The 26,322-nt window shown below is 42.6% G+C and overlaps 1 protein-coding gene across 2 annotated transcripts in view; it reads right to left on the bottom strand.

Annotated features, from left to right (window-relative positions):
- Positions 1-26,322, bottom strand: part of LOC118330997 (cadherin-6-like) — a 59,572-nt gene that overhangs the window by 27,986 nt on the left and 5,264 nt on the right. The window contains exons 1-3 of one of the 2 annotated variants that reach the window (XM_035665870.1): positions 26,014-26,210; positions 11,148-11,528; positions 937-1,231 (exon numbers count right to left, since the gene is read on the bottom strand). In XM_035665870.1, coding sequence (XP_035521763.1) covers positions 937-1,231; positions 11,148-11,384 — 532 coding nt within the window. In that variant the 5' untranslated portion in view covers positions 11,385-11,528; positions 26,014-26,210. Of the gene's footprint in view, positions 1-936; positions 1,232-11,147; positions 11,529-26,013; positions 26,211-26,322 lie in introns of those variants that run through there. The other variant, XM_035665791.1, reaches the window with a different exon arrangement.

Below are 26,322 nucleotides of genomic sequence, written 5' to 3'. Positions count from 1 at the left end.
GGGGGGGGGGGGGGGGGGGGGCCTTGAATTTAGTTGCCATTGTGTGTTATTTGAAAACAAAATATATGTTCCCTCATATGTCATTGTGTAAGGTCAGTTTATCCAGTTAACACTTTGTTTAGCTGCTTTTGCTGAGTACAGTTTTATTTTGTAGACTTCTTTTATAGGCCTAGTTATTAATTTCTTGGTTTATATTGATTTTGCATTTTTTGGGTGAATAAAAACCCAGTTTTTCAACTACAACTCCTGTTCCCTCATTGACTCTCTGCTTGGTCCCCTACAATATGGATCCTAAAGCCAGTTTTGACACTGAAGAGGTTGAAAATACACATTCATACGTGTATGATGGAGCACAATCTTACAATTATGAGCCTGCTAGGTGTGCAAGGGACTGGAAACAGCCAAAAATGAGGAAAAATAACAGCCAGTGGAGGAGAACCACTGGGCTGGAGTAAACTGTGCCAATTCTTAAATCTTAACTCAGAAAAAATCCAATCTACAAATTGACCTTCAAATAATGTCATGCAATGTTTAATTGATTGTTTAGCTGTCAGTATTAAATATTCATTTGCACCCATAAGAATATGATAACGTTTGTTAGTTTAGATAAACACATAAGTGCTGAGATGCTGCTTAAGGCTCCTGAAAAAGCAAGTGAGTGGACCTTGAGTTAGGATTATTTTGCCATACAATTTCCAAGGTCAAAGGTGAATCTTCTCGCTCAATCAAATTGATGTTCAATGCAATCCATTAATAGACATTACATCAAAATAACCTAAAAAGAATGTGTGAAACTCAAACCTAAGCAACTAACTTTATGAGCTTTTACTTATAATTTGCTCGGAATCATCTCACAGCTCTATAGTGTAGGTACATACATACCACATGAAGAGCTCATGGACTCATAAACATAGAATATTTTCAGCAGGAACTTACCAATGTCTGACATTTCTGGGACTCTGGCCATGTACAGGTCCTTGGTGAATCGAGGCTCATTGTCGTTGATGTCGTGGATCTTGATGATGAACTCGGACTGACCCTCTAAAGCCTCGTTGGTGAAGCGGTTGACGGCTTTGGCGTGGAGGATGTAGTAGGCCTTCTCCTCCCTGTCCAGCCTCTTGGTGGCGTGGATGTCACCTGAATTCTCATCTATCTTGAAGAGGGTCCCCGCTCCTTCCCCTGTGAGGACGTACCTCACGCTTCCATCTCCTCGATCTGAATCTGAGTGAAGCTGCGGAGAAAAGAAAACATGATAATGTGTATCCCCCAAGCACCAAAACAACAATTTCAAGCAACATTTTGTGGCATTTTCATTTTAATAAATTTCCACTTTGCATCGCTCTATTGCTAATTGTTATAGCACAACAGTGATTTAAACTCTGGTTTATGAAAGCTTTCACATTTGCTTAATTTGCTCTTGTGAACACCAAGTGTCAGCTAGCTCTTTAAGGGAAATATCTCCTAGTTAGCATGAGCAGAAATAGCCAATGTGAACAGAAACTTAATCTACATAAAGTCCAAGAAAAAAGAGAAACATCACAAACATGCAATATGTGATTGACAGGTGATCTCAGAGCAAAAAAAAAAAAAAAATACCAGCAATAAGCACTTTATACCAAAGACGTCAACCAAATCAAATTTCAAAGCAGACTCAAAGTTTTCCACTTAAGTATTTCTGCACATACAGTATCAGTGATCTGACCAATCTGGGCCTTGGCAAAGAAACACTGACAGCTTTGATAAGTGCGTTTGGTGTTATTTAACAGATTCGTATCATCTCTAGTAAACTGTCATCGGCGGTACACGTTCGTGGCTTCACCTCGTCTCTATGAAATTCACAAGAATTCCCAAGAAGAAAACACACAGCCAGAGTGTTTAAAATGCTGCTGGTATTGTTACATACAGGTTGTCATCGTGCTTTTTACCGCAGGGCCATGGTGGCATTTTCACAGTGCTGTAAAACAGAATGCCAGTGGGTCGAAGTCTGTGAAGTACCAGCATGAATGTGTGCACGTCCGTCGCCTGCCAATCCCTGATGGATCAGCAACATGACCAACATGCCAGAGGACCACCAGAGTCCACTTGTCTGTGGAGCTTCTCATTATTATTTGCTCTCTCTCTCTCTATCTCCTGTTTAATTTTTTTCTGCATGAACAGCAGCTTAGCATGCGCTGACATTTTAATTCCACCACCAAATCCCCCCAACATATTTATCTCAGAGAACTCATCAAAAGCTTGTCCAGTCGTTTCCCCTCCCACTGCTTCCCTGCCTACTTCCCTTTCCCCTCTTTAATAACCAAGGACATGGTAATAATTGCAGGGGGAGGTAAAGGGCAAGAGGAGGGCACGTGTTTGCAAAGTACAAACCGAGGCAAACGCCATCTGAATGTTTACCCCGATAAGTGGGTGCTAGGACATAATTTTTGAGGTCTGTTATTGACACCTCATTAACTCAAGTGAGCCGGTGCATTTGATTTTGACGGTTTGAATGCATATTTTCCTTTGAGTGTGAGTTGTTGTTGTGTCTACAGGCGCTCTTGGCTCTGCCTGTGGACAGACTGAGGGGGGATATTGTGTGTTGCAGCTGGGTCACGTGGGAGCACATTGCAAAGTCTCCCTTCTCATCATATATTAAAAAGCTTTTCATCCCAGGTGCTCGGAAGCTTTACTAATTCATGCTGTTTTATCAGGGCAAAGCTGGCACATGTGAGGCGAACAGCTTTGTGGATTAGCATCTTTAACACTATTTTGTTCGCCTGCTTGAATGCTGGTAAAAATGACTGTTTTCATTCCATTCTCTGTCTGTCTAACCAAGCCAGTCGTGTGTGTTGCAGAATTTTAACATCTTCGGATTAGGATCGAGTGTGGAGCACTGTTTCATTAACCCACTTGAATTTTGGTCAAAACAACTCTTGTTATTTCCTTATTCTCTCTGTCTAACCAAGCCAGGAGAATATCCTGCAGAAATTTATTTGTTTTCTGTTCTGCTTTACAGTATGTGCTTCCAAACAGAGACTCAGTTGGCTGAAAACAATCCACTTCAACATTATTATCTTTCTCCCGCTGTTATAGCTGCAATGTCCTTTTCTATGATTGTCTATCAAGCTGCCTATCTCTGCCGGCACGACAATTCAGTTAATAACCGTTGAGTCCTCTCCTTTCGGCTGAGATGTGAGATACACAGTGTGACATATGCTGTGTCGACTGTCATTTCTATGGAAACAGAGAGATCTTGTGGTTCTGAAGAGTTCCTCCTCGCTCCCCTGAAGAATATTACAAGGCAGCTCAGAGTATCGAACTCCAGCGCCTGCTGCAGTGACCCCGTCCCTCCCAGTTGCCCACCTTGCTGGCGAGGAGAATTTACTGCTGCCCTTCTACTCAAATTAAGAGGGAAAAAAAAACCTCCCCCGGAAATCAATGTGGCAGCCCAACGTGCATTCACAATGGCCCTTTGATCAATTTATATTGAAAATACAATTAAACTGTCACAGGGGGAGAAAAGAAAGCCACATGTGCAGTCAGTATGGTCACCAAGAAGCTCTGGCACATCAATAGCTAGCCATTTCTCCTCTGCCCTCCTACGGTACCAAATCGTAAAAAAGGCAGAGAGCATGACGCTATATCCATTAACGCTGGGACTTTTGGGACACTGCAAAGAAATCCCCATCTTATCAAGTGATTCTGTCTATAATAGAGGCCTAAAATAGGGGCCTAAAATCCTTTTCTAAAAGGAATAGTTGACATTTTGTGAAACATGCTTTCTCGTTGAGAGTTAGATGAGAAGATTGATACCACACTCATGTCTGTCCAATAAATATAAGGCTACAGCCACAGGCCGGTTAGCTTAGCTTAGCATAAAATAATTTTTATACTTCAGCTTTTGTATGAATAAAACAATACAACATGCTAGTTATTGAGCTTTAGGTGTTCTGGAAGGTGGATTTTGTGAGTTTTGGAAAGATCCACTCTTTTTGCTAACTTGAGCTAACCAGCAGCTGGTGGTAGCTTTATATTTTCCATGAGAGAGCATCAATCTTCTCATCTACCTCTCAGCTTAGCTCAGTCAAAATCTTTTCCAAAATCTGACACTGCAATCTGCACCGGCCTCCCCCTCCCATTCCATGCCTGTCGGAGAAACTACGGTTTCTATCTGGAATCAGTGTTTGGTTTGTCCGTTCAGGGCCATGGTTCAACATGGCGGACTCCGACTCAATGGAGGACCAGCTTCCTTTGTAGATAAGAACGGCTGAAGGTAATGAAAACACAATGATTCCTATTTTCAGGTGATTAAACACTAATGAATGCCTAAAGTATGAATATTATATTCAATTTCTGCCAATAGATCCTGCTAAATTTTAGAATGTTACACACTGGACCTTTAAGCTAACCATCAACTGATAGTAGCTTTATATTTACTGTGCAGATTTGAGAGTCAATCTTCTCATCTAGGCTACCTCTCAGCAAGTGTTTTCCAAAATGTCAAACTATACCTATTCCTCCTCTAAAACAAGTCACTGTAGCGACACACAATATCAAACTGTTTGGAACAGACATTGACTTGCTTTGGTAATTTTCTACAAATGAATGTCTGTATCTTGAGTGAAAAAAGAACAAAGAAAGTTGCTGCACTCAAATCAAGAAAAATGAAACTTGATTTCAGAGAATACTTGAAACAAGTTGATTTGCATTGGAAACAGGTTGACATATTCTCACACATTTTAGGAAAATAGTGCTTGAAGGACGCAATTACAGAGAGAAATGACTAGTGAAGACTTCTTTGCAGTGAATCAGCTATGAAAAAACTATTATGCATTTACTTTAACCATTATATCATCAATAACATGCTGAATATTTCCAAACCTTCCACTCAATTAGCCTTCTCTGCTAAGTGATACCATAATATTTCCAATGGCTGGCATTTTTTCAGAGTAGAAGATATTTATTTCTATTCCTACATGCTTCATCTTCCAGTTTGAAGTGGGCTGAGAAGTGAAGTGGTACTCATCAGACATCTGTGCATGAGAACTTATAAGCGAGCCGTCTTTGTTTGTGAAATTAATCAGCTTTGAGTGCAGCAAATGTTAGTGCAGACACGATCTGGCCACCATTTGTGCTTCACTCGAGTTAGGCCAAAAAGATGGCATTGGAAATGGGCTGCTTAGGGCAATTAGCCAGTTAGCCTTTAAGGCCTTGTGTCCTGGCCTGTCGAGAACTGGCTGCCTTCTATGTAGCCAGATGGTAGCCTCAGACTGTGAACAAAAATAGCCTATCAAATGTCTGTTGATGTGTAAACTTGAGATATGCGGTCAGTGCTACAGAGACTTAAAGGTGAAATGTCAGATAACATATATTTCCCTCTTGTGGACATGAGACATCTTTTGTTTTGTATCCCATGCATAATTTCCAGCATGTTATCTTTTAATTATAGGCAATTCTGAACAGTCTGTGTTCGCTTTGCTGCAGGGCTGTAGCTACTACTGAGGACAAGAGGTCATGTCCTCAGTGTTGTTTCTGGGAATTTGGGGGATTTTAACAACACAAATAAGTATTTTTATTGTACAATTACACACAGAAAATACATGCAGGCTTTTTAAAGCTGAGTTTGGTATATATTTTAGACTCAGTATCTTTAAATTTTACATTCTTACAATGTAAAAGGTGAGTCCTATTATCATAAAACATGTAAAAATAAACTAGTTTCAGGTATTTTCTAAAAATCTAGTGCGGCTACCTGCATTATTATTTTATCTTTTAAGATACAGACATATTTTTGAAAAAATCTCGAGAAAAGCTGATTTCTACAGGAGGAAGAAATATAATTTATGCATAGGAAGATTTTTGCTTTTTTATATTTATATGTATGAGCAGCAGGAGGAAAAGGAGACATTACATATGAAAATCAAGCGACAAAAAGCGATGAAATATTGTGTTGACATTGCATAACACATCTAGTCACTAAACTAATCACGTATGCATTATACATGTACATACATTTACATTTACATAGTCACAGATTAAAATACAAAAATAAATGGTGTGAATGATACAGAAAAATAATGCATACTGAGGAGAACATGAGGTAAATATGCTGTGCTATGCCTCAGCCTGTAACTTTCAAATATAATATGTGATTGCAATTTATTATAAATAAAATGAAAACCTAAAGAAAATAATGCTTTTACATCTCAATTTAGAAATAAATGAGAGATTTTTTTGCAGTGTAGACAAAAAATTATAGACCATTATGTAGGCTATAATATAATAAAATGACAGTGAAAGGACCAGTGTGTAGGATTCGGTGGCATCTAGTGGTAAAGTTTAAGATGCAACCAATTGAATACCACTCAGCTTTGAGGTGTGTAGCAGATACAATGATTGCTGCACAACTCTATATTCAGTGTTTGGTATGTCTGTTCTGGGCTTCCTTAGAAACAACCTTCAAATGAATAAATAAATATGAAATAATTCATAATAATCTGATTTCTTTTTGTTAATTTTTAGTCAAACATTTCTTCAGGGGTGGTGGGGCTGCATGCAGGAATTTGGGCTCCCTATCTCAGTATATATGAAATCCTGTTGACAGCCCTGCTTTGCTGTCATATCTACTTGCCCCTCATTTGAATCAAACTTGGCCAACTAAGCACTTAATTACAGAGAAAAAGCCTGAATGTTTGATTATAGAAAATCAATTAATCTCACCCTGACAAAACCACCGGGTGTCTGAAACAGTAGTAGGCAGGTGATAGCACAGGGACAATTGCAAGGTGCTGTGGCAGTGTTGGCGTATCTCGCTCAGACATCACTTCGCCCCTGCGACGTTGTCAGACAGATGTTTGCCGGGCCTCGTCGCTGCATGACCTCATCACACCCTTTCCACCGCTGCGAAGGAGAGGAGCGTAATTGAAGTTGCCCCCCCCCCTCCCCGCGCACAAACGGGAACTTATCGCCTAATCAACAAACACTGCCAATGTGTGCTCCAGGTCGCTGCTGGAGACCGCAGGGGTTGCCATGGCGCGGGTACAGCCAGGCCTGTGCCATATTGCAAACTCCTTGCCTCTTTGCCAAGGTGAGCAGCTGGTAATGGGGGAGCATGAACAGGGACCAAAAATCACCCCACCCCCTACAAACAAACACAAAAATCCCTGCACCTTTCCACTCCACTGCCATAAGACGCTTGAGTCCTTCCCCCAGGTTGCCTCAACCGCTGAGTCATACAGGACTGGGCAGCATATTATGTCTGTGTTCATTTTCTTTCGTCTGATTTCCAGCCCATTACTGCAGGCTTGTGTTGCAGGGCTTGTGTGTTGGCGTGCATGCTGGTGTGTTTGTTCACATACAGAGAACATTGCTTACTTGCTAGGGACTATGTTGAGGAGTCTACCCACCAGGCCTAGAACCACTGGGGCCTATCAGAGGCTGTAAATACTTTATGAGATATGATAGTAGAGCACAAACACTCCTAAACCACAGGCCATTAACCATTTTCAGTGGATATGTGCCCTTTGGTAAAGTAAGAAATAATGAAATAAACAAACATTCTCTTCCCCCAGTGACAGCCAGGGCCCTCGGAGGCCTGTATGCAGCTCGCCTGCTAATGAGAGCCAGTGTACGATTCCCCTCCTGCAGGAAAAAAAAATCATTGGCCAATACAGCAAGATTAGCAAGATTAGCAGGCAACCAGCTCCCCAACAAGACACTGCCAGAGTCTGCTTTTCCCCCTCATCTCGATCGCTTCCGTTAATTCCTTCCTGTTCCAACTCCTTTTGTTACGCTTGTTCAGGAAAGATTAAAGTTTCATTTGTTAGTACTTCACAACTCGATAAAGCCGTTGTAAAAGAAGAAGAAAAAAAGAAGCAACCGGGGGGAGATTGAGTTTACCAAATAACTGGAGACGGGATGTTGTAATTCAAGTGCAGTTTCATCATTCTATCTTTTACTGTGTGTCAAGAGCTGCTCCCTTGTTTATAATAACCTGCCATTGTGTTATTTCCAATTCATTTTTTTCACCACAAACAAAAGTGGTTTTGTTCCATGCTGTGTTCTCTGGTTGCCATGATGTCACTTGCAATGACAAAAGCCTTCTCTTTTGTGTTTCTCGTAGTTTTTTTTGTTGAATTTTTTTCAGTTTTTCTTCAAAACCTACTACATTGTGAGAATATGGCCACCTGAGGATACAGATGCAGATGGTTGTTCTCTATGTTGAGCCATGTGTTCAACTCAAAAGCTATTCATTCCTTTTAGGGGCTCATTCATTACTTGTACTTTATCTAGCAATTAACAAACAGTAATTGCAATCAGATAAGATCTACATACTGCAATCCTATGTGACAACTGGCTAGTGAGCTGACAATGAGGACAAGCGCCCAGCTGCATGTGCTTGGGGGAAACAACAAGCGCTCAGAGCCATGATTAAGTGTGGTGCTCGAAGGTTGATCCCTTAATGGCGTCTTCAGGAGACAGGCTCTTAGGCCGCAGCCTTTGGCTCTCTAAGTGTATACCACACTCAGATAATCCATTCTTCTTTTGCTATTAGTCCTTTTACAAGCTAAAAGGACGAGTGGCACATCAATCACCACTCTCTGAAGACAAAGTGGTTTGATCATGCTCGGTACTTACTTTTGATCTTCATTCACTCTGTTTTTTTTTTGTTCTTTTTGACTTTTTTGTTCTTTCCCGTATTTGCTCGCCTCATACCATAGTGAGTGTTGTAATCCTTTTAGACCAGGGCTGAAAGTCAACCCTCACTCGGGGAGGACGTATGTTGCAGAATCTCATTTGGTTGGATGACTCTATCCTCCGTGGACACACGATAGGAATGCAAAGCACTAGCTCCATTCAACTCCTTGCACAAAACAGCCTTTCTTCCCCCTCTGTCGTCCTGACCTTGCAACAACGCTTCACAATCTCCTCAATTACAGTAGGTTGGAAGAGGAGACTGATATCTTGACTTCCGCTCCGCTGCATGTAAAGCAAGCATTATTTGGCCCGTCTTCTTGTACATCCCCCAATGTTATCTGGGTCGACACTGTGCTTTCATTTTGTTGAACAAATAATACCTTCGGAGGAAGTCATATTTTACTGTAGGGCAAGACAGCCGCTTTAGGATGGCTTGATGTGAGTGGAATGGACATCATGCAAGCAGCCACAGAGCTGACAGTAAGCACAAAATATATTGGACGGCCAAAAGCAAACAAAGCCTGAGGATGGATGGATGGAAGTCCGATACATGAGCATTAGCCAATCGGAGTATCATGTCATGTCTACTATCTCATGATGGGATGATTCTTGTATTCTCAGAGACAGAATGATACACTCATATACGGATGTAATTCATTCTGAAGCATCTCATTTAGAGCAGTATTATAAAAGAGGATAATTATGTTATCTAAAAATCTTTGATGCAACTAAAAAAAAACACTGTAGGTAGTAAGGTTGTTCCCCTTTTAGTGCTATTATGAAAACTAAACTTTCCAAAATTTTAGTTTAACAAATAGAGCAATATCTGGTGAGATTTACATTCATTTGGATTGATGGATGGGATGGATTAAAAAAACATAGCAGAACTCTTCTTGTCTTTATAAATATGTATTGACAAGACAGTACATAATGAGACATTTTGAAATTAACAAAAATAGCAACTTTTGTCGGCATGTAAACAGTTCAAATTGTGTTGTGTAGATAGTGGCTGCGTGGAAAGTGAAAAGACTGGAAGCCCAGAGGAATAAAACTAACAATAGACATTGAGGAAAAGACACAGAATGAGGAAGAGAGACTCCTGGAGACTGAAAGTTGTTGATTTGATGCACAGAGGCCAAAGACAGTTTTTTTTTAGCTATTATTTTTGAAACTTGAAATTTGTTCAAACATCACTAAAATGATCACTGCTGTAGTGTCTTCAGTTCATAGAGATCACTTATCAATGTAACAGCGTAGTATCCCGGGGTTTTCTGTTATTTCTCTTTTCAACTGTGGTGGGTTTTAATGGTTGTTGACACCAACTACAGATTAATACCTTTTTACTCTGACCAAAAATTGAAAGCTGAGTTTCAATTCTGATGAAACTCACGTATTCACCCCCAACTTGGTCAGTGATCCTTAAAATATGACAGTTGAGCCCTGCGTGTCCAGAAATTAAACGAGAGGGGTACCTATAGCATCATATTTTAAGTGTCACTGACCACGTGGCAGAAGTTAGACTTTCAAAATAAAGCTTGCATATTAAATGTTGTGAAATGGTCGCAGTTTGGTTAGGTTTAGGCACAAAAACTACTTGGTCTAGGAAAAAAAGAGGAAAAAATTGTACCTGATGCAACTTAAGTACGTTACGTAAGTTAACTTACATAACTTACTTACTTAAACTAAATAGATTACTCTTGGTTTTACACGGAACATGAACAGTCCTGTGTTTGAGCCATCCATCTACATGTCACCTGAATTTGATGGCGGATGCATCCAGAAATAATGCTAGAGGGGTACCTACAGTGTCATATTTTGAAGCGGGGGGGAACAAACTTCATTATTTGTTTACTTGGGAGTGACCACTGTCACTAATTTTGAGTAAAAGCAAGGAAATACTGCTTTCTATGTCTGTGTTTGCATTGTGTTTTGTTATAGTCTCATTATGATACTTAAGTTTTAGTACCAGTAGCAAAACAATTCTATTTCAATGCTTTACTTTACTACTACAAATTAAGCAGAAATGTTAAGTGCTGTCTGCAGCGCTGCAATAACTTAGAATAAAATAGTATCTGAATGAGGACTTATCTGATCAATATATAAACAAGATTACAAATCTGACAGACAAAACAAATTGTACTTAAATATTTATGATACTCTATGCTACAAACATTTCAGCTTGTACCTAAAGAGTGTTTACCTTGATCTGTGTTACATATTGTCATTATCCATGTACCTATGTGGGATTATTGTATGTAAATCTGGTTTCAGATCAGATGAGCTAATCTTTGACGGACCCATCTGTGATCATCTCATTTGACCCCACTGGGCTCTGGTATAACAGAGCATGTATATGAATGTGTGTGTTCATCACTGCCATGAACAGCAGCTGTAGTCTACAGCTGCCTGTGCTGCAGATGTGGCAGTTTGTCTGATAAAGGAAAAACAGAGAAAGTGTGTTCTTAAACTACCTTTCCGACATACTGCATGTCTGTCCCGGTGTACTCCTCCAACAAAAAGAACTGGTTCCACATCCAACCTCGTTTGGAACGCCTGAGCGGAACTCCATTGGCGTCCTGTCCTGTCAGCCCTGTGGACCCCCTCCGCCCCCCTGTAGTCCTTCGCAGGGCCCTGAGCCCGTACCCTGGAGAGCTGAGGTGGGCCATAGCCCACAGCACCATCAATGCGCAAACTTTCCTTCTATCCATGGCCACACCACCACCAGAACCTTCTGTCTTCTCCCCCCTCAGTGGTCTCAGTGGTTTTTGGTCAGAGTATTGGATCAGTCCTCATGCTGTAATCTACTGAAGCAGGAAAGGCTCCTCAGACTCATATAGGGCGGCAAACAGCACCTGGAACATTTACACAGAAAAACAAAGTGTCAATACTGGGAGGGGAAGCAGCAATTTGTTACTGCACAAACTCTCCTTTTGTTTCATAACCTGCAGTCAAGACCAGTGCAGTTGAGTTCCAGGTTTTTTTTGAAAATGCAGTACTTTTAAAATTGAGTGCAAATGGAGAGTAAAAGACCAGAAAAAAAAACAGACTCCTTGAGATGTCTTTCCAAATATGTGCTAAAAAGTTTTTTTTTCCAAATCAATAGAGATAAAGATCAGATGAAGTTCATTTACACCCAAAACGTCTAAAATTATTAATCGACTAATCAATTAGTCCCTTACAAGGCAAAAATGCCAAACATTCTCTGGATGCAGTGTTTTTTGTTCAATATACAATTTTTCTAACAAAAACGATCTGTTTGAAGATGTTAGCTTGGATTCTGAGAGGATGTGGTCATTTTTCACTTTTAGAAACTAAATAAACAACCAAATAATTATCGACACATTAATCAATAATGAAAATAATTGTTAGTTCAAGCCCTATTTAAAGCCTCCATCTGCAGGAGATCTGTATGATACCCATTAGGATGCAAAGGCAGGAGGCTTTAAGTAATCAAGTACAGGTAAATAACAGGCATGAGACAGAAGGCAAACTGGAGAGCAGAAAAATCTTTAATTGTATGTGAAAGGCTTTTTTGCTGCCACACACACACATTCACGCATCCCCATCCACACAAGCCCTGATATACATTCCCGTGCACATGCATACTGTATGTTGGATGACAGTCATCTGATTGATGGACAGGCTGAGTGCTGCCTAAACTGATAAATATCAGATGAGGAATATATTACACATCAATGTATAGGCTTACATCTTGTACAGCACGTGTAGAGCTACTTTATCTGCATTAAGCCCCTGAATCAACATCTAATAGAGTGCAAGGCTCTATATGGAACAGCCTGTTCTATCTTTTTAAACAATCTGCTTCGGCACACTTTGTTATCAGACCCAGCAGAATGCCAATGGAGACCCTGGGCAATGTCAACCCCAGTTTATTACCTTAAGATCAGTGTAAAGATACTGAACAAAATGACTGTTTGCAAACCACAGAGAAGGGCTTGATGTGGGCAGTAGAATATCTCCGCTCTCCCTCTCTCAATCATTTCTCCCACCCATCCCTTTTCCTCTTTCTCTGTCCCCCATCCTCCGAAGGCCAATGCAGAATGCGTTGGCAAATGTGAGAAGGAAACGGAACAAGAGGAACAGCGCAGGACGGAGGTGGAGGAAGAGGAGGGGTAGGTACAAAGAGAAAGAAGGCCATGTATTCTGCTTTTGTTCTCATTATTCCTCTCCGGCTGGGCAATATCCAGGCCGCCAGTGTTCCGCGGCTGGGGTTTGGTAGGAGGGTTATCAGTGAGTCCACTGGGGAGCAGTCTGTAACGTTCCTCCATATCGCTCGTTCTCAGAAGGCGGGGAGGGAGTGGGGGCATGGGGGGTAGAGGAGGGTGCAGTCTAGCCCCAATGTATGGCAGGTTTGGTCGGCTTCCCTCACACAGTATGTTGGGGAATGAGGAAACGATGTCTCTGGACATGAATTAAGTACCCTGACCTGCATGCAGAAGTGGAGCCAGACAGACGGAAGGGAGTGAGGGGAAATGGAGCGAGAGAAGAGGAGTGAGAGGAAGGGTGCCGGCTAAAGGGAGTGGAGGCAGTAGTGCTGTCACGATACCGCAAATTTGTCAGCGCTAAGTTTAGTATCTAAAAAAATCTGATAGCACAGAAATAAAGAAAAACCATCAAGCAATGTCACAGAACAACCGCTGAGCTTCATACAAACAGATGTCTCACCACATCGACTGGGACAGCTTTATAGCAACTTTTGTACAGGCGTTTTGATGTCGGCTGGGTGTCTTTGTGGATTCGATAAACAAAATACAGTAGCAGCATATTTCACTTCTGTGCCAGTCTGTCAAGCTGTTTGCGGTGACGAAAGATTTGGTTCAAAACATAATGGAGAGTTTGATACAGTGTGTGTTTTCAGCTCTTTGGCTTTGTCTGTTCCACTGGCTCACAAAGACAGTTTGACTATCTTGTTTACTTTCACTCCTACGAGCCCATCCCAAAGTGCACCGAGGGTACAAATTCAAACATCGTGTAAAAAATGCTCATCGACTGTAAACTGTTCATTATTAACGATGCTGTTGTGTGTTGTTTTTTTTATTTTTTTACCACAGTTTACACACGTCATGGTCCTGGTGAAAAATTAGAAAAGTCTCACAGTGAGCTGCACAACACTGTTAGCTTACGAGCAAGAAAGCAAACTTCATCTATAGCAGTCTTCAAAACAGCTCCAAAAAGCTTTGCACAAGGAAGAAAAGAGAGAGAATAAAAAAAAATAAAACAGACAAGACAATATATAAAACACACAATGTGTATAAACCACAAAATATGAGGCTATAAAATAAAGAAAAAACAAGGCAGTATTCTAGGAGCATGTTAGGTTGTTCAGTTGATAGTTTGCACACTACTGCTAGCTGACTTGTATTTTGTGTACATTGTGTACATTTTCTAGGACTGCTGATTTTTGGCTTGTTTAGTCTGACCAACAGCCCAGAACCCTGTCACAGTCAGTCTCCCTGTCTCTGCTTCCCCCTCAGTCGTCTGCATTTGGGTCCCTTTTTCTGTTTTCAGCTGTGACAAATCCAAAGATGTTATGTTTCTAATTATAATTATAAAACAGAGGAAACCAGCAAATTCTTGCATTTGAGAAGGTGGAAATAGACAATGTTCATTAATTTTGCTTGATATATAGCCTAAAACATTTAAATGATTATCAAAACAATTACTGTTCAATTATTATTATTTACTATTATGTGAATGTGTGTGAAAGGGTGGCATGTTGTGTAAAAGCGCTTTGAGTGGTCGGAAGACTAGGGCACTAAGTACACTCCATTTACCATTTCCTTTTCTACTTAACTGTTTTCAGCATTTATTTACAGCAACTTTATTTACCTTCGTACGAATTGAGTAGGGAAAGTCTTAGCCTTTCAAAGAATTAGTCATCTCTTTAGTTCCACAAGCTGTTCAGGTTGCTTTTGTGTCAGAAAATATCAGCATAGCTGCTGCTATTGTTTTTGTACTGATGATGGCACGTCTGTGCATTGTTTTGTAGGATGACTTTGGAGATTCTGAGAAAACCAGCTGATGTCAAACTGTTTTAATGAACTTATGCTCTCCTTCCAGCCCCAGTGTTTGTTTACGCCCTCTAGATGTGATGGTGAAATGGAAAATTTAGCATTTCAGAACAAACTTGTACAAGTTTTTGACATCAGATGTAGTTACCGTGACAACACTAACGGGCAAATGGGGAGAGAGAGGGAGTGAAGGAGAGGTAGAAACGTCCTGTCAGAGCAGCGTCAGCAGTCAGGCTGGGATACTGGCCCATCCATTACGCTACCTGTCTTCCAGAGGCAGCCAAGGCATGCCCTGCTTTCCCCTTATGAGGCAAATTGCGAGCGGTTGAAGCTGGGGGTTAGGTCCCTTCTTTCTCTTTTCCCTCATGCGTTGCAGTTTATAGCACTCCTCCACCCTCTAACTCACATCAACCCCCACTTCTCATCCCCATCCCCCTGCCCCTGCCTACTTTGCTTGCATAGGCCTGAGCTGATATGCATTATTGCTGGGCTTTTCGCTGAAAGCCAGTCACTTTGCATGTGTCCTCTGCCTGGCTCAGCACGGGGAGGGGGAAAAAATACTCCCAGGTCAACAGTGCGTGTGCTGATGGAGGCAGGTGAAAGTGAGATGGACTGTCAGCCTTCTTAATAACGCCCGTAGAGAAATGATCTCTCAGAACAACACTTTCCACTTTTTCTAAGCTGCAACTCTCATGGCAGAAGCTCTGTTTCCTATCTAAATTTGCTAGATGACTGGATGATTTTTTCCCTGCTTTGTCCGCCCCTCTCTCTAGTATTTCCCTTTTTATTTCCCTCCCCCAACTCCCAGCGCACACACACTTTATGAATTTACTTAATTGACGCTGGTGAGGAGCATGTGGGACTTTGAGCTATTGATTTGCTGTAGGCTTCAGCGTAGTTGGAAATACCAGTCGGTCTCTTGGGTAGACTCATGAAGCTTTCTACCTCGAGTCCCCCAGCACTGGGAAGCCGGCCTTTTCAATAGATTTCTTCATAATGTCACTGTGGAAAGCTAATGCTTTCACTGTATGGAGGGCTCCATTGTCCCTAAGGAGCGCTCGCCCCTTGACCACATTTGTCATACCCTACAAGCCATATTGTACAGCTTCTTGCCCTGATAATTCTCTTGACAAGGGACCACGACCAGGAGTAAGTCAGCTAAAGCTTTATTTTGCTATGTCAAAAATGTCACAGTGGGTTAAGAATGCTATAGTGCAACATGTAGCCCAGTGGCTACGATAAAATGCCTGCCTCTTTACATTTCTACTGTATGAAAGAAAGACAGAGGGAGAATTGAATGGAATTTCTTACAACTTGGATCTTATTAATAGTACTAGCCTTCGCTTCTATTGGCACCAAGTTAATTACTCAGATTAATACTGATTACAATGTGGCAAAACTGCAAAGAAGAAATCTGATAGGTCAAGCAATGCAAGAAGTCAGTCTGTATACTATCCTGTGCACTGAATTAGAAGAGAAGCACTGTCTGTTGTAAACATCCATCAAAGTTTACAGACTGAAGTCCTTGCTCAACTTTGACCTACCATACTTGCTATTCTTGTGCACACAGTTTTATTACCTCACATTTCGGGTGCGCTCACTTTTAGATTTATCTCCAAATAAAGTCGATCTAAGCTGACTGCTTCTTTCCCCTGGTGTTCATTGTGGTGTCACTGTGTTTCCAGATCACAGTAATTAAATTTCTGAGTTCAATGTTACCAAAAACTAATGGAAATGATGCCAAAACTACAAAACCCAGCTTCTATTAAACCTAAATTTTCCTTAAAAGAAATAGAACCGGAAGCAAGACTGTGTAACTATGACAGAGAACATGCCAGAAAAAGAGAGTGAGTGTGTTCTTGTTCACAGCCGTCCTTCTTGAACGCTTCTCGCCGTAGGTGATTTTTGAAAAAGAGCCACAGGTCTCGTCTTTCCCTGTTCGCTTTCTCAGGGAGCACCATCGTCATAATAAAGGTGTGTAATAGAACATGACACCATAATTATATTCTCCCAGTTAAGAGGCAGTGTTTACAACAAGCACAAGGCTGCCTTTATTTTCTCGCTCCTTACACACACTCACTCTCTCTTTGTCTCGCTCTCTCGCCTGCCTCTTCTTCGCTTCATATCATGTGCCATTTAATTGCATTAAAAAAAATGCTTGATGAAAAAATGAAAAAAGTAAATTGCTTTAAATTGCCTGTCACAGATTGTGTGGAGTCGCCATACAGCAATAAGACTTGTGCATTGTGTACGGTGCTGGGTAAGCAAGATTAATGTGTCTGCTGCCAATTTTCGAATGCCCCATGATTCTACGCTCAAAGAATTGCCTGGGATAACATTTTGAATCAGAACAATTAGCTATTAAATGTATCTATTGGTTTTATCGAACACAGGACCATGAGGATAGAGACAGGGACACAGAGAGTCACACAAATGCATTCGTCAATACATATTGGATCTGGCCAGCTAATGGCCTTTTCAGTGCACATGTGCTGTTACACTCAATGGGCATCGATGGCATTTTAGCCAAATCTAGACTTGGGAGTGACCTCTTAGAGTAGGCCTACTCCTCTTCTCTCCTTCTTACCTTCTTCTACCTCTCCCACCTTCCCTTCCTGTTTTTTTCCTTTTCCCTAACGAGGAATATGAGCGACACGGCAAAGCACCCTATCGCGCCCGTTGAGCCGAAGACTTCCACAGCAACCCAGAGAGAGCCCCCGGGGTGCAATTAAAAGTGAGAGAGGAGAATGTCAGCCAGGGCGACGAGCAAGGGAGAAGAGAGGGGTTGAGGGAGGGAGGGGCGAGGGGGTTGGGCACTGGTGCCACAGGTAACGTGGTCATGTTACAATCCACGGAGGAGGCCCTTAAAGGCTGCTAATGTCAGCAGGTGTCAGCAGCAGGTTGTTTCACCATCTCTGCTCTCTTTGGCCTCCTTGCTTCCTCTTTCCTCCACTCTCCTCCTCCTCCTTCTCCCCCTCGCCCTATCTCAGACTCAGTTTGTTAAGAGGTGTCATTCACAATCGATGTTATGCTGCTCGCTGGAGAAATTTACAGCTAAATCCCAAGTGTGAATTGGGAAACCGTGTGCTCGACCCAAATCTGGGTCTCTCCATTTGTCTTATTGCCCATGTGGGTTAGTGGTTCACAACCGAGTTCCCACTGGCAAATTATCAAAAATTGGGTAGCTGGATGAACTTTTGCTCTCCAAATGTATAAAAACAAGCCTTGGGTCCCTTGTCCTTGCAGCAAAATGGATACAGATGCGACCAAACAGAAAAAAAAAATTCCCTCAGAACCCTGTCAATATATATTGATCTATTGTTTAGCTGAGAAACACCGTCTAGACACACTGTCGCATTGTCTTGAAAATAACTTCACCCCACTCAAATCTGACAAACAGACGCACACGCCTCACAGATTAAGGCAGGGAAATTGATCACTAAAAGGAGATTTCAGACAGATGGGGGATATTACCACAAAGGAAAATACAAAATGTCTACGGATTGAGGAGGGCAAAATCGTCATCATAAAATGCTGGTGAATAAACAGCTGAAAATCCCCAGTCAAATTGGAATGCAAAGCTGAACTGAATTTCCTGACTGAATGTCAGCACTGTAGTGCAAAACACCAGAGTCCTCTAGTCGAAATTAGGATTCAACCTACAACACTGGAATAGCACCAAGATTTAGTTAACGGTTCTCTAAGTCCCCTTTCTGCTTCTAAATAGCACATTAAGTTTCACTCCAAGATGCGTTACCAACATTTTGGTTTAGTCCTAAGGGCCATCCACACCAAGAACAATAACTATAACTATAAATATATCTTTATATATATATTTATATAACTACACCACAACTATAACAACATGATATTGTGGTGTAACATTTATTTAACACTTATAGAATGTAATTTTAGGCTGCAAATCACACATAAATAACGTTAATTTACCTGAGACATACTGTTTAACGGTCTTTAGCGCTGATGGGGTCTTTGAAGTCTTAATGATCTCCTAAAGTTTGTATTTATAAGACGACCACTCTTGTAACATCAGAGATTTGTGAACCCTTATCACCTTGTATGATAGAAACCCCAACAAATTTCACATCATCGTGATTTTAACGTTTTCTTCAGTGAAAAATTCAAATTGTGATACAAAATATCACAACGCAATATCTTATTTTTCCCATACTGTGCATCCCTAGGTTATTGCTTTTTTTAAAGGATGTTCTTGGATGTTACTAATAGCAAAACGACGAACATATCTGGGGACAACACTGAGAAATAAACAAAAAGCTCAAATAAGGCTTTGGTATGAAAACCTCAGATTGCGGACTATGCGGTTAATCAATATCCTGATCATACATGACAGCAAAGTGAGACTGTGCCTTTGTCTGAATGACAGTAATCCAAACAAATTAGCTCATACTATCCCTGTCAGAGACAGGGGTGTGCCCACAGCATTCATCCCAGTGCACCGCTCCAGAGCTCACTGCAAACACATTACCTTGCCTCGCTGCCCAAATGCATACCAAATAACCCATATAAATCATACAATCTGGGCCAAGTCAATGAGAGCCCCCTATTTTCCCTGTTTTCTAGTTATTTCCACCGTGCCATCATTCAGCAGAGCTCCCATCACTCAGTCCGAAGCTCTCACAACCATAGTCGGAGTGGCCCAGTTTAAAACCCACAGAGGGCTCCTGAAGTAACCCTTCCTCTAGTGCACTTGATTTTATGTCTCCACAGTCTGGGCTAAATTGTGGGTTGCCAGCTCTCCACACACTGCTCTGTCTTTCAGCTCACTCCCTTTTCTTTCTCCCTGTTGTCACTTTGACAAAAACAAAGATGGGCTTCTATGAACTTGCACCAGTGTTTATGGCTGTGTTTACCATCCAGCAACATGGCAGTTAAGGACCATCTGCACATTATTTTAAAGCCCCCCCCCCCCGAAGTCACTCCAGATTCTCTTAGTGTATTAGGGCGGCATCATTTTATTCCAACTCTAGTGCCAAATAATGACTTTCAGCCCTGAAATATGTTTTTGAACTGTGTCATCATAAACAACAGAGACTCTCACTTTTTAGCGAGCAGTTTCTGATTTCACTTCTCAGAATTAATTGACTAAATGGGAGCTTAAAGTCATTATCTCCTCTCGCCAGTTCTCCAATCCTGCGCTGGGGGCTAATAAATGGAGGTTTGATTTCGCTAAATGTCCTCTCGCGAAGATTAATAACGCCTAGTACCCTGGTGGCAAACAGATGTGGTCATCGTTGCTAGATGGCAGAACGAATGGGCACGAGTCATCCTCGCACACAAAGAGCAGAGAAATAATAGCTTAATGGCATTCATCCGCCGACACGTTAGCAGATGAGACACCCTTGGTTGTTTGCTTTCCTGTGTGTTCAGAAGAGCACATGTTTTGTCACCAGCAGCCGTGTGGTCTAACACAGCTCTCTTCTGAGGGACTGACAATGGCAGAGGGGGGGAGGGATGGGAGGATGGAGGAGGCTCAATGGAAGGGTCCTCTGGCTTCCTGCTTTCCCCACTGTGGCTTTTGTGGTAATACACTGGTGGTTATGGGAGCCTCCGTCTCTATGCAAATCAGCGCTCACTTCCCAAGTGTTTGTGTGTGCCATGTGCAGTCAGGCACAAGAGTCTGTTTTCTGTACATTTAGCCCTGCACAGTCTGGAGCAAAAGGCCAGAGCCAGGAATAATACGCACATTGGATCTGGTAATTAAAAGCTGTTATTTCTATATCAAGAATGGTGTTTACCTCCTAATAATATTGCCCTGCCAGGATATTAGATCACGCTGCAGCTGTTGCTTTTAAATGAATAGTGCGTCCCTGAAAGGAGATGCATTGATTGGACTACATAAAGGTCAAACTTGGTGCAGTGAATTGAAAATCAGTGAAGGAGTTGTGTTCCCACGTTTGTCTCAGCCTCCCCGTTGTGACAATTACATGAGAGGGAACGACGTGGAAGCACATTTCCATTCAGGCGTATATCGACTGTAACAGCGGGTCAGCAGAAAGACAGCTACAAACACAATTGTCACACAACACTAAATAATACATGGAGCTAAAACAAAGACATCACACACCTAAAATATGGCCCTAATAAAAGGCTGCGCGGAGAAAATGTGTTTCCCCCTCGACTAAGAGTAATGACCTTTCCTAGAAGCCCATCATAAAATAACACAGTGACGGTTAGGAGCACCTGTTTTTACATTATTAATAGCGGAGGCTTCACGCACACTCAAAAGCTACAGACGTTTGGCTTTTGACTGTTCTTAAATTGGACAAAATTCTCTCAAACTGCACCCAACTAAAACCACTGAGGCATTCAAGTGTTAAGAAAGCCATTTGTCAAAGGCAGGACTTCTGCCAGGGTATCAGCCCAGCCTTGGGATAAAAAACAAATGAAAATAATATGAATTATATGAATACCATTCAAGAATGAGCCACACAACTTGTGATGGCATCTGATTCGAACTGCCTTGTATAAATACATATTTCGTTAGCAATACTGCTAAAGAAATGAAAGGGGGATGTTTGCTGGCTTTTCATTTGTTGCGGTATGCTTTGAATAGATCCCACGGTATTGCTGCTATAATAAGGGTCTTTCTGCACTTTTCTCAATCCAATCACGTCAAAAGGGGTTCAGGCGTCCTCTGAGATGAACAACAGACGGCTATGATCTCCTCTGACCTTAACTGTGACTCATGTTTATTTACTTTGGCTACTTATCCCTGAGGGACAGCGGCCTCATCAATGAAATGAGCGCCGTGATGGGTTGTTTTCTTATTGCCACTCCTGGGAACGGACAACTCTAATGAACAAAGAAGGCTGATTGATCCAAGTTAGCATTTGATTCCCGAGCGCTGCCAAGACACGCGATTCAATATGCTGGCATGCCATTGGAGCACCCCTTGAACTTTGCTGTACACACATCTTTAATCACACTCACCTTTTCTGGTGGCTGGTGTGACTTCCAGCCTATTTGTAATTACCAAGCTCCTCGGGGGGGTTGGCTGAACAACAGGCCCGGCCATAGGTCACAGAGAGACACTGTAGCTGGCCATATGGGCTCCGGGCCCAGGGGCAGAGAGTGGGTGGACGCCGGCGTTGGCACTGGGAAGTTACCAGAATGGTCGGAGCAAGAGATTGAATTATTCGGAGACAGGAGACAGCCTTATCGAGCAGTGGCCACATTGCACTGACGTTTTCACCCCAGTTTCTATTTCCCATTTCACACCTGGACTATTGCCAGATAGGATATGTTCAGCCACCTCGTTTTACCCCCAGATTCACAATCGGCAGCAACCAGTCAAAAGAGGGTATAGTGTGTTATCTATCACCACCTTACCACCCGCGGCACCCTCCCCTCCATCCCCAAACCCTCTCCTGTCCCACCCCCTCCCTCCTCTGTTGTCACCAGCCCGGCAACAGCATGGTGTTATTACAGATAAACAATCAATACTGCATTAACGTGTCCACAGAGGCTACCTGGAGTTAAACAGGCAGACGAGGAAAATAATTCAACCCAATGTCATGGGCGGACTTCAAGCAACTAATCTTGCTCATGAACTGGCAAACCGATATATATATGTATTGAAAATTCAGGCCACTTTCTTTCATTATCCTCAGCCATCATTTCTTTGTGTTTGAGGTCACCAGATACATTTCTTTTCCTTCCTCTCCTCACTGGTCACAGAATGAAACCCCACTGCATTAAAGAAGTAATACCCTACTTTATAGCAAAGGTGACCATGGATATTGGAGAGCAGGGACCCATACGATCGATTTGGAGCGAGGAATGGAAATTTTAACATGATTCCCAGCCAGGCATTTTAACTCAGGAGTATTGGACCCTCTCTTTTGATGACTGCTTCCAATCCAACTTACTGCTCCATTTCAAAATTCTGATGACGTCTCTATTTAAGAAAAGGGCAGTGAGGGAAGCAAGCCCTGGTGCCCTGCTGATGGCTGTGTGGTCCTATTCCTCTTTGCAAGGCTTGTGTGCAGCGAATTTGCATCTACATTCCCAACGCTGCCATTGAAAAAAGAAGGCTTTTTGTTCAGAACCTCTGTGAAAAAATGAAAACAAAGGCGTTCTTATGAGAAGGCCCAACAAATAGCCCCTGCCTCTCTCTCTCCCAGACTGGAATTAAATACTCCTCATTCCATCCTCATTCATTAGCCCCCACGCCCACTACCCTAACACCGTACGGGGGTATGAAATACCTCGAGCACACAAAATAAAGGAGTTGGACTTGGCTGAATGATTGCAGAGACTGTTTACTAATACTGCTGCTCACTCTGCTTTATTACAGCGTGCCAGGCTTTCCATTACTGCAAAGGGAGAGAGAAAGGGGGGAAGAGGCAGAGGAGGAGGGAGCGGACAGAACAGAAAGGAGAGAGAGGGAGAGAGACTGCCAATGTCAGATTAAAAGAAGAAGAAAAAAAAGAATGGCTCAGTTGATTTACACGTTCATTACTCTCCCCTAACTCTGCTTATTGCAAATCATGATGCTGCTTTATGAGCTGAATCCTCTATTACGACAAGGCCGGGATGACAGTGCTTTAGTCCATAAAGCAACCGTACAGTAACCGCCACCCGCCGGCACCTGACCCACTCATCCTACCACCTAGCTGCCAGAGAGCGGAAGGGAAGCAAGACAGAAACCCAGTCACTGCCGAAACCTGTTCCAGTGCACAAACCCCGAGCTCGCTCGTTTGCGCGCTCGCTGTCCCTTTCCTGGCCTCGTGCCCGTGGACAACACACCCAGAATTCTCTGAGCCAGATGTCAAGGAGGTATGACTTAGTGAGCGCACAGCTCTGTGGCTATGTTGGGGAGGAACTCACAGCGAGTGTTTAATGTTAAGTGAGCGCTGCCATATTTAAGTCAACAAACATGTAAGGCAGTGGAGGTGTGTGTTTACCATTTCCCCACCACCAAGTGAGGAGGTGCTACTGATGTGTTTACTCAAAGGGCTTTTGGGAAATATATGTGTATTTAGATAGAGAACAGAATGTATTTTTTTACTTTTATTTATTGTACCAAGGGGAGGTTGCGCTCTTTCTTGCGATGATTAAATTTGTCGATGTGTGTATGTGTGTGTTTGGCGGGTAGGTCCAAGAAGAAATGGTCGAGGAAGCCGGGTGCAGGACCCAATAAATCAGCAGATAGGTTGAGGCATGTAGGTGAGCGCGGGTGTCAGTGTGCTGATGTAAACAGGGCGCGGGTGCATGAGACACACTGGATGGAGGTTTGTTATGTGTATGTAACACGCTGCTCCGGTCTGGCCTGTCTGACTCCCATCTGGAACAGGGTTGACAGAAAAGTTGACAGATGCTTCACCAACGTCCATTATTTATGAGACTGAGGAGATCCACACTGCATTTCACAATTGTCTGCTTCTGCTACTGTAGGTCGAGTTCTGACATTGAATTCTGTGTGTGTCCACGCATACACACACACACTTACACACATCCACCCACTTGCTTCCTTGTGTTTGCGGAGGAGGCTGATGAGTAGGTAGTTGAATGTACAGTTCCATTTTTTTTTTGGGCTCAAACTCACAAGTGTCTCCTTACGTATTTGTGATGGCACCCAAATAACCAATCCACCTTCCTCTTTTGAGTCTAACCCTTAACCTCTGGAGTGTCACTAAATCCCTGCTAGATAGGTAGCCCTTCAGTTCCTGCATGGAGGACTATACACCAGTAGACTCCAGCTCTCTTAAAACCCACTTAGAGGCTTACAGCTGGGAGGCCCGACCATCGGATTGAATTAAGGCTGTGATTAATTGAATCTAGTGGTGAGTAACTTGAGTGACTGATGTCTCGTAGGACCAAAGGTCTAGACACAATGCTTCAGAATAAAGCTATATTCATTTATTCTGTGACATCACAGGCAGTTTCAGTGTGCCTCAGGCATGGATGGTTGCCTCTAATATTATTGCTTGAAGTGCTGCTTTAAGCTCAATACCACCAGCAGCACTGCTGCTGCTGCTGCTGAGAGTGCCAATGTTAATAAGAGGCACAATATAATTAATACAAATGGAATGTTTAATGCAATTTTTCCATTTCAAAGAAATTCCCCCGGCATCTTTCCCAACAACGAATTCAACTCCCTTGCATTGTCCTCAGGCAAACAATAACCCAAGTTTGGCATTACCTTCATTAGATCAAACTCAATTATTGCAGAGTGCTTGCAGCTCCTCTAGCACAGGGGTGGACTTTGAGGCTGCCTGCTCCAGCTACTTGAAGGTCCTCTGGCAGGTCCTGGCCCATTTGTCTTTGATGGACAGCAGCGTCAAACAGTAATTGGAGGCCTGTGAGACCCGTACACATCCGTTTGTCAGTTATTCATGTCAAAGCACAGTGTGCAGCTGTTGGGGTTCTCAGAGAATGACCTTTTCTCAAAGGGGACAGGTTTCCCCTACTCTCTGAGAGACGCCCTGGGTATTATTCAGCCCGATACAGTAGCTTGCTGTTATTACTGTGTGTCCCATGTTGCTGCAGAAAGCTTGTATTGTGTCCTTCCCTGAGGAATGTACGGTCCCAGACTGATACGCACACTTTGATTTGGCAGGTAGTTTATGCGGGGGTCTTTCTATTCCTCTCGTTCACAATGAACCATCCTAATGTTTTGAGAAGTAGCAGAACAATGGCAGAAACCTCTCTTTTTCACTCTGGGGATTGAAAGTAAATAGGACCTTTGCTGATGTGTTTGCCTGTTCATTTACAGCACCTCAGAATACAGCTTGCACATTGTACCTCAACCAAAAAAAAAAAAAACCTCACAAAGGCATTCTGCAGGACAATAGCGCAGCGGAGGAAACGGGCGCACAATGGAGTCCAGATATCATTCACAACATAGACAGGAGACCATTATCCACAGAAGGAGGGGCCCATCTGAAGGTGACAGGTTTGGGAAACAGAGGAATTGTGTGCACAGCGCTGCCACCAAGACAACAGTCTCCCTGAAGCCTAACCTATAAGGACAGGTTTTTGCAGCGCCAATGCCCGCTGGGTTGAGGTGTTACACGTCATCTGCAATAACCTGGATCATTACTCCTGGAGGCTGTTAGAGGGGAAAATCACATCACTCTGCTTTCACCACTGCCAAGAAAAATTGACACGCTAAAAGTCACACAAAGACGCACCTCAATATGCACACGCACGCACAAAGGGCCACAAACAGCATCGCCCTCCCTGTCTCTCACTCTTGCAAACATGTAATTACACACCTGCAATCTATCATGTACTGTCAGTGGCGTCTGGGGGGTTAACATACCAAGTGGCATCCCAGCAGCGTCCCACCAGCCAGTGTTGCCTGAAGCTGACAGCTCTCACCGCGGCTGCCTTGCAGGAGTAAAGTAAGCATCATTATCGCCTCCTCTCGCCATACCTCTCTCTACTTGGAACACGCATAACGCTCTTTCAAAGTCTCTCTTCTTTTATCCACCACCCGACCCTTTTCCTTCACTGCCTTCTCTGTCTTCATTGTACTCCAGTCAGGCGCTAATGCTCCTTGTCCTGTGGCTGGACTCTCTGATCTCCTATTACCCTCTCGTCATCCGACAGTCAATATTACCCCCCACAC

Source organism: Morone saxatilis, unplaced genomic scaffold (genome assembly GCF_004916995.1).
Source record: "Morone saxatilis isolate NCDOM2014 unplaced genomic scaffold, NCSU_SB_2.0 Contig0, whole genome shotgun sequence".
NCBI lineage: Eukaryota > Metazoa > Chordata > Actinopteri > Moronidae > Morone > Morone saxatilis.
Note: the sequence above shows the minus strand (reverse complement) of the source record. Positions and strands in the feature narration are given on the sequence as shown.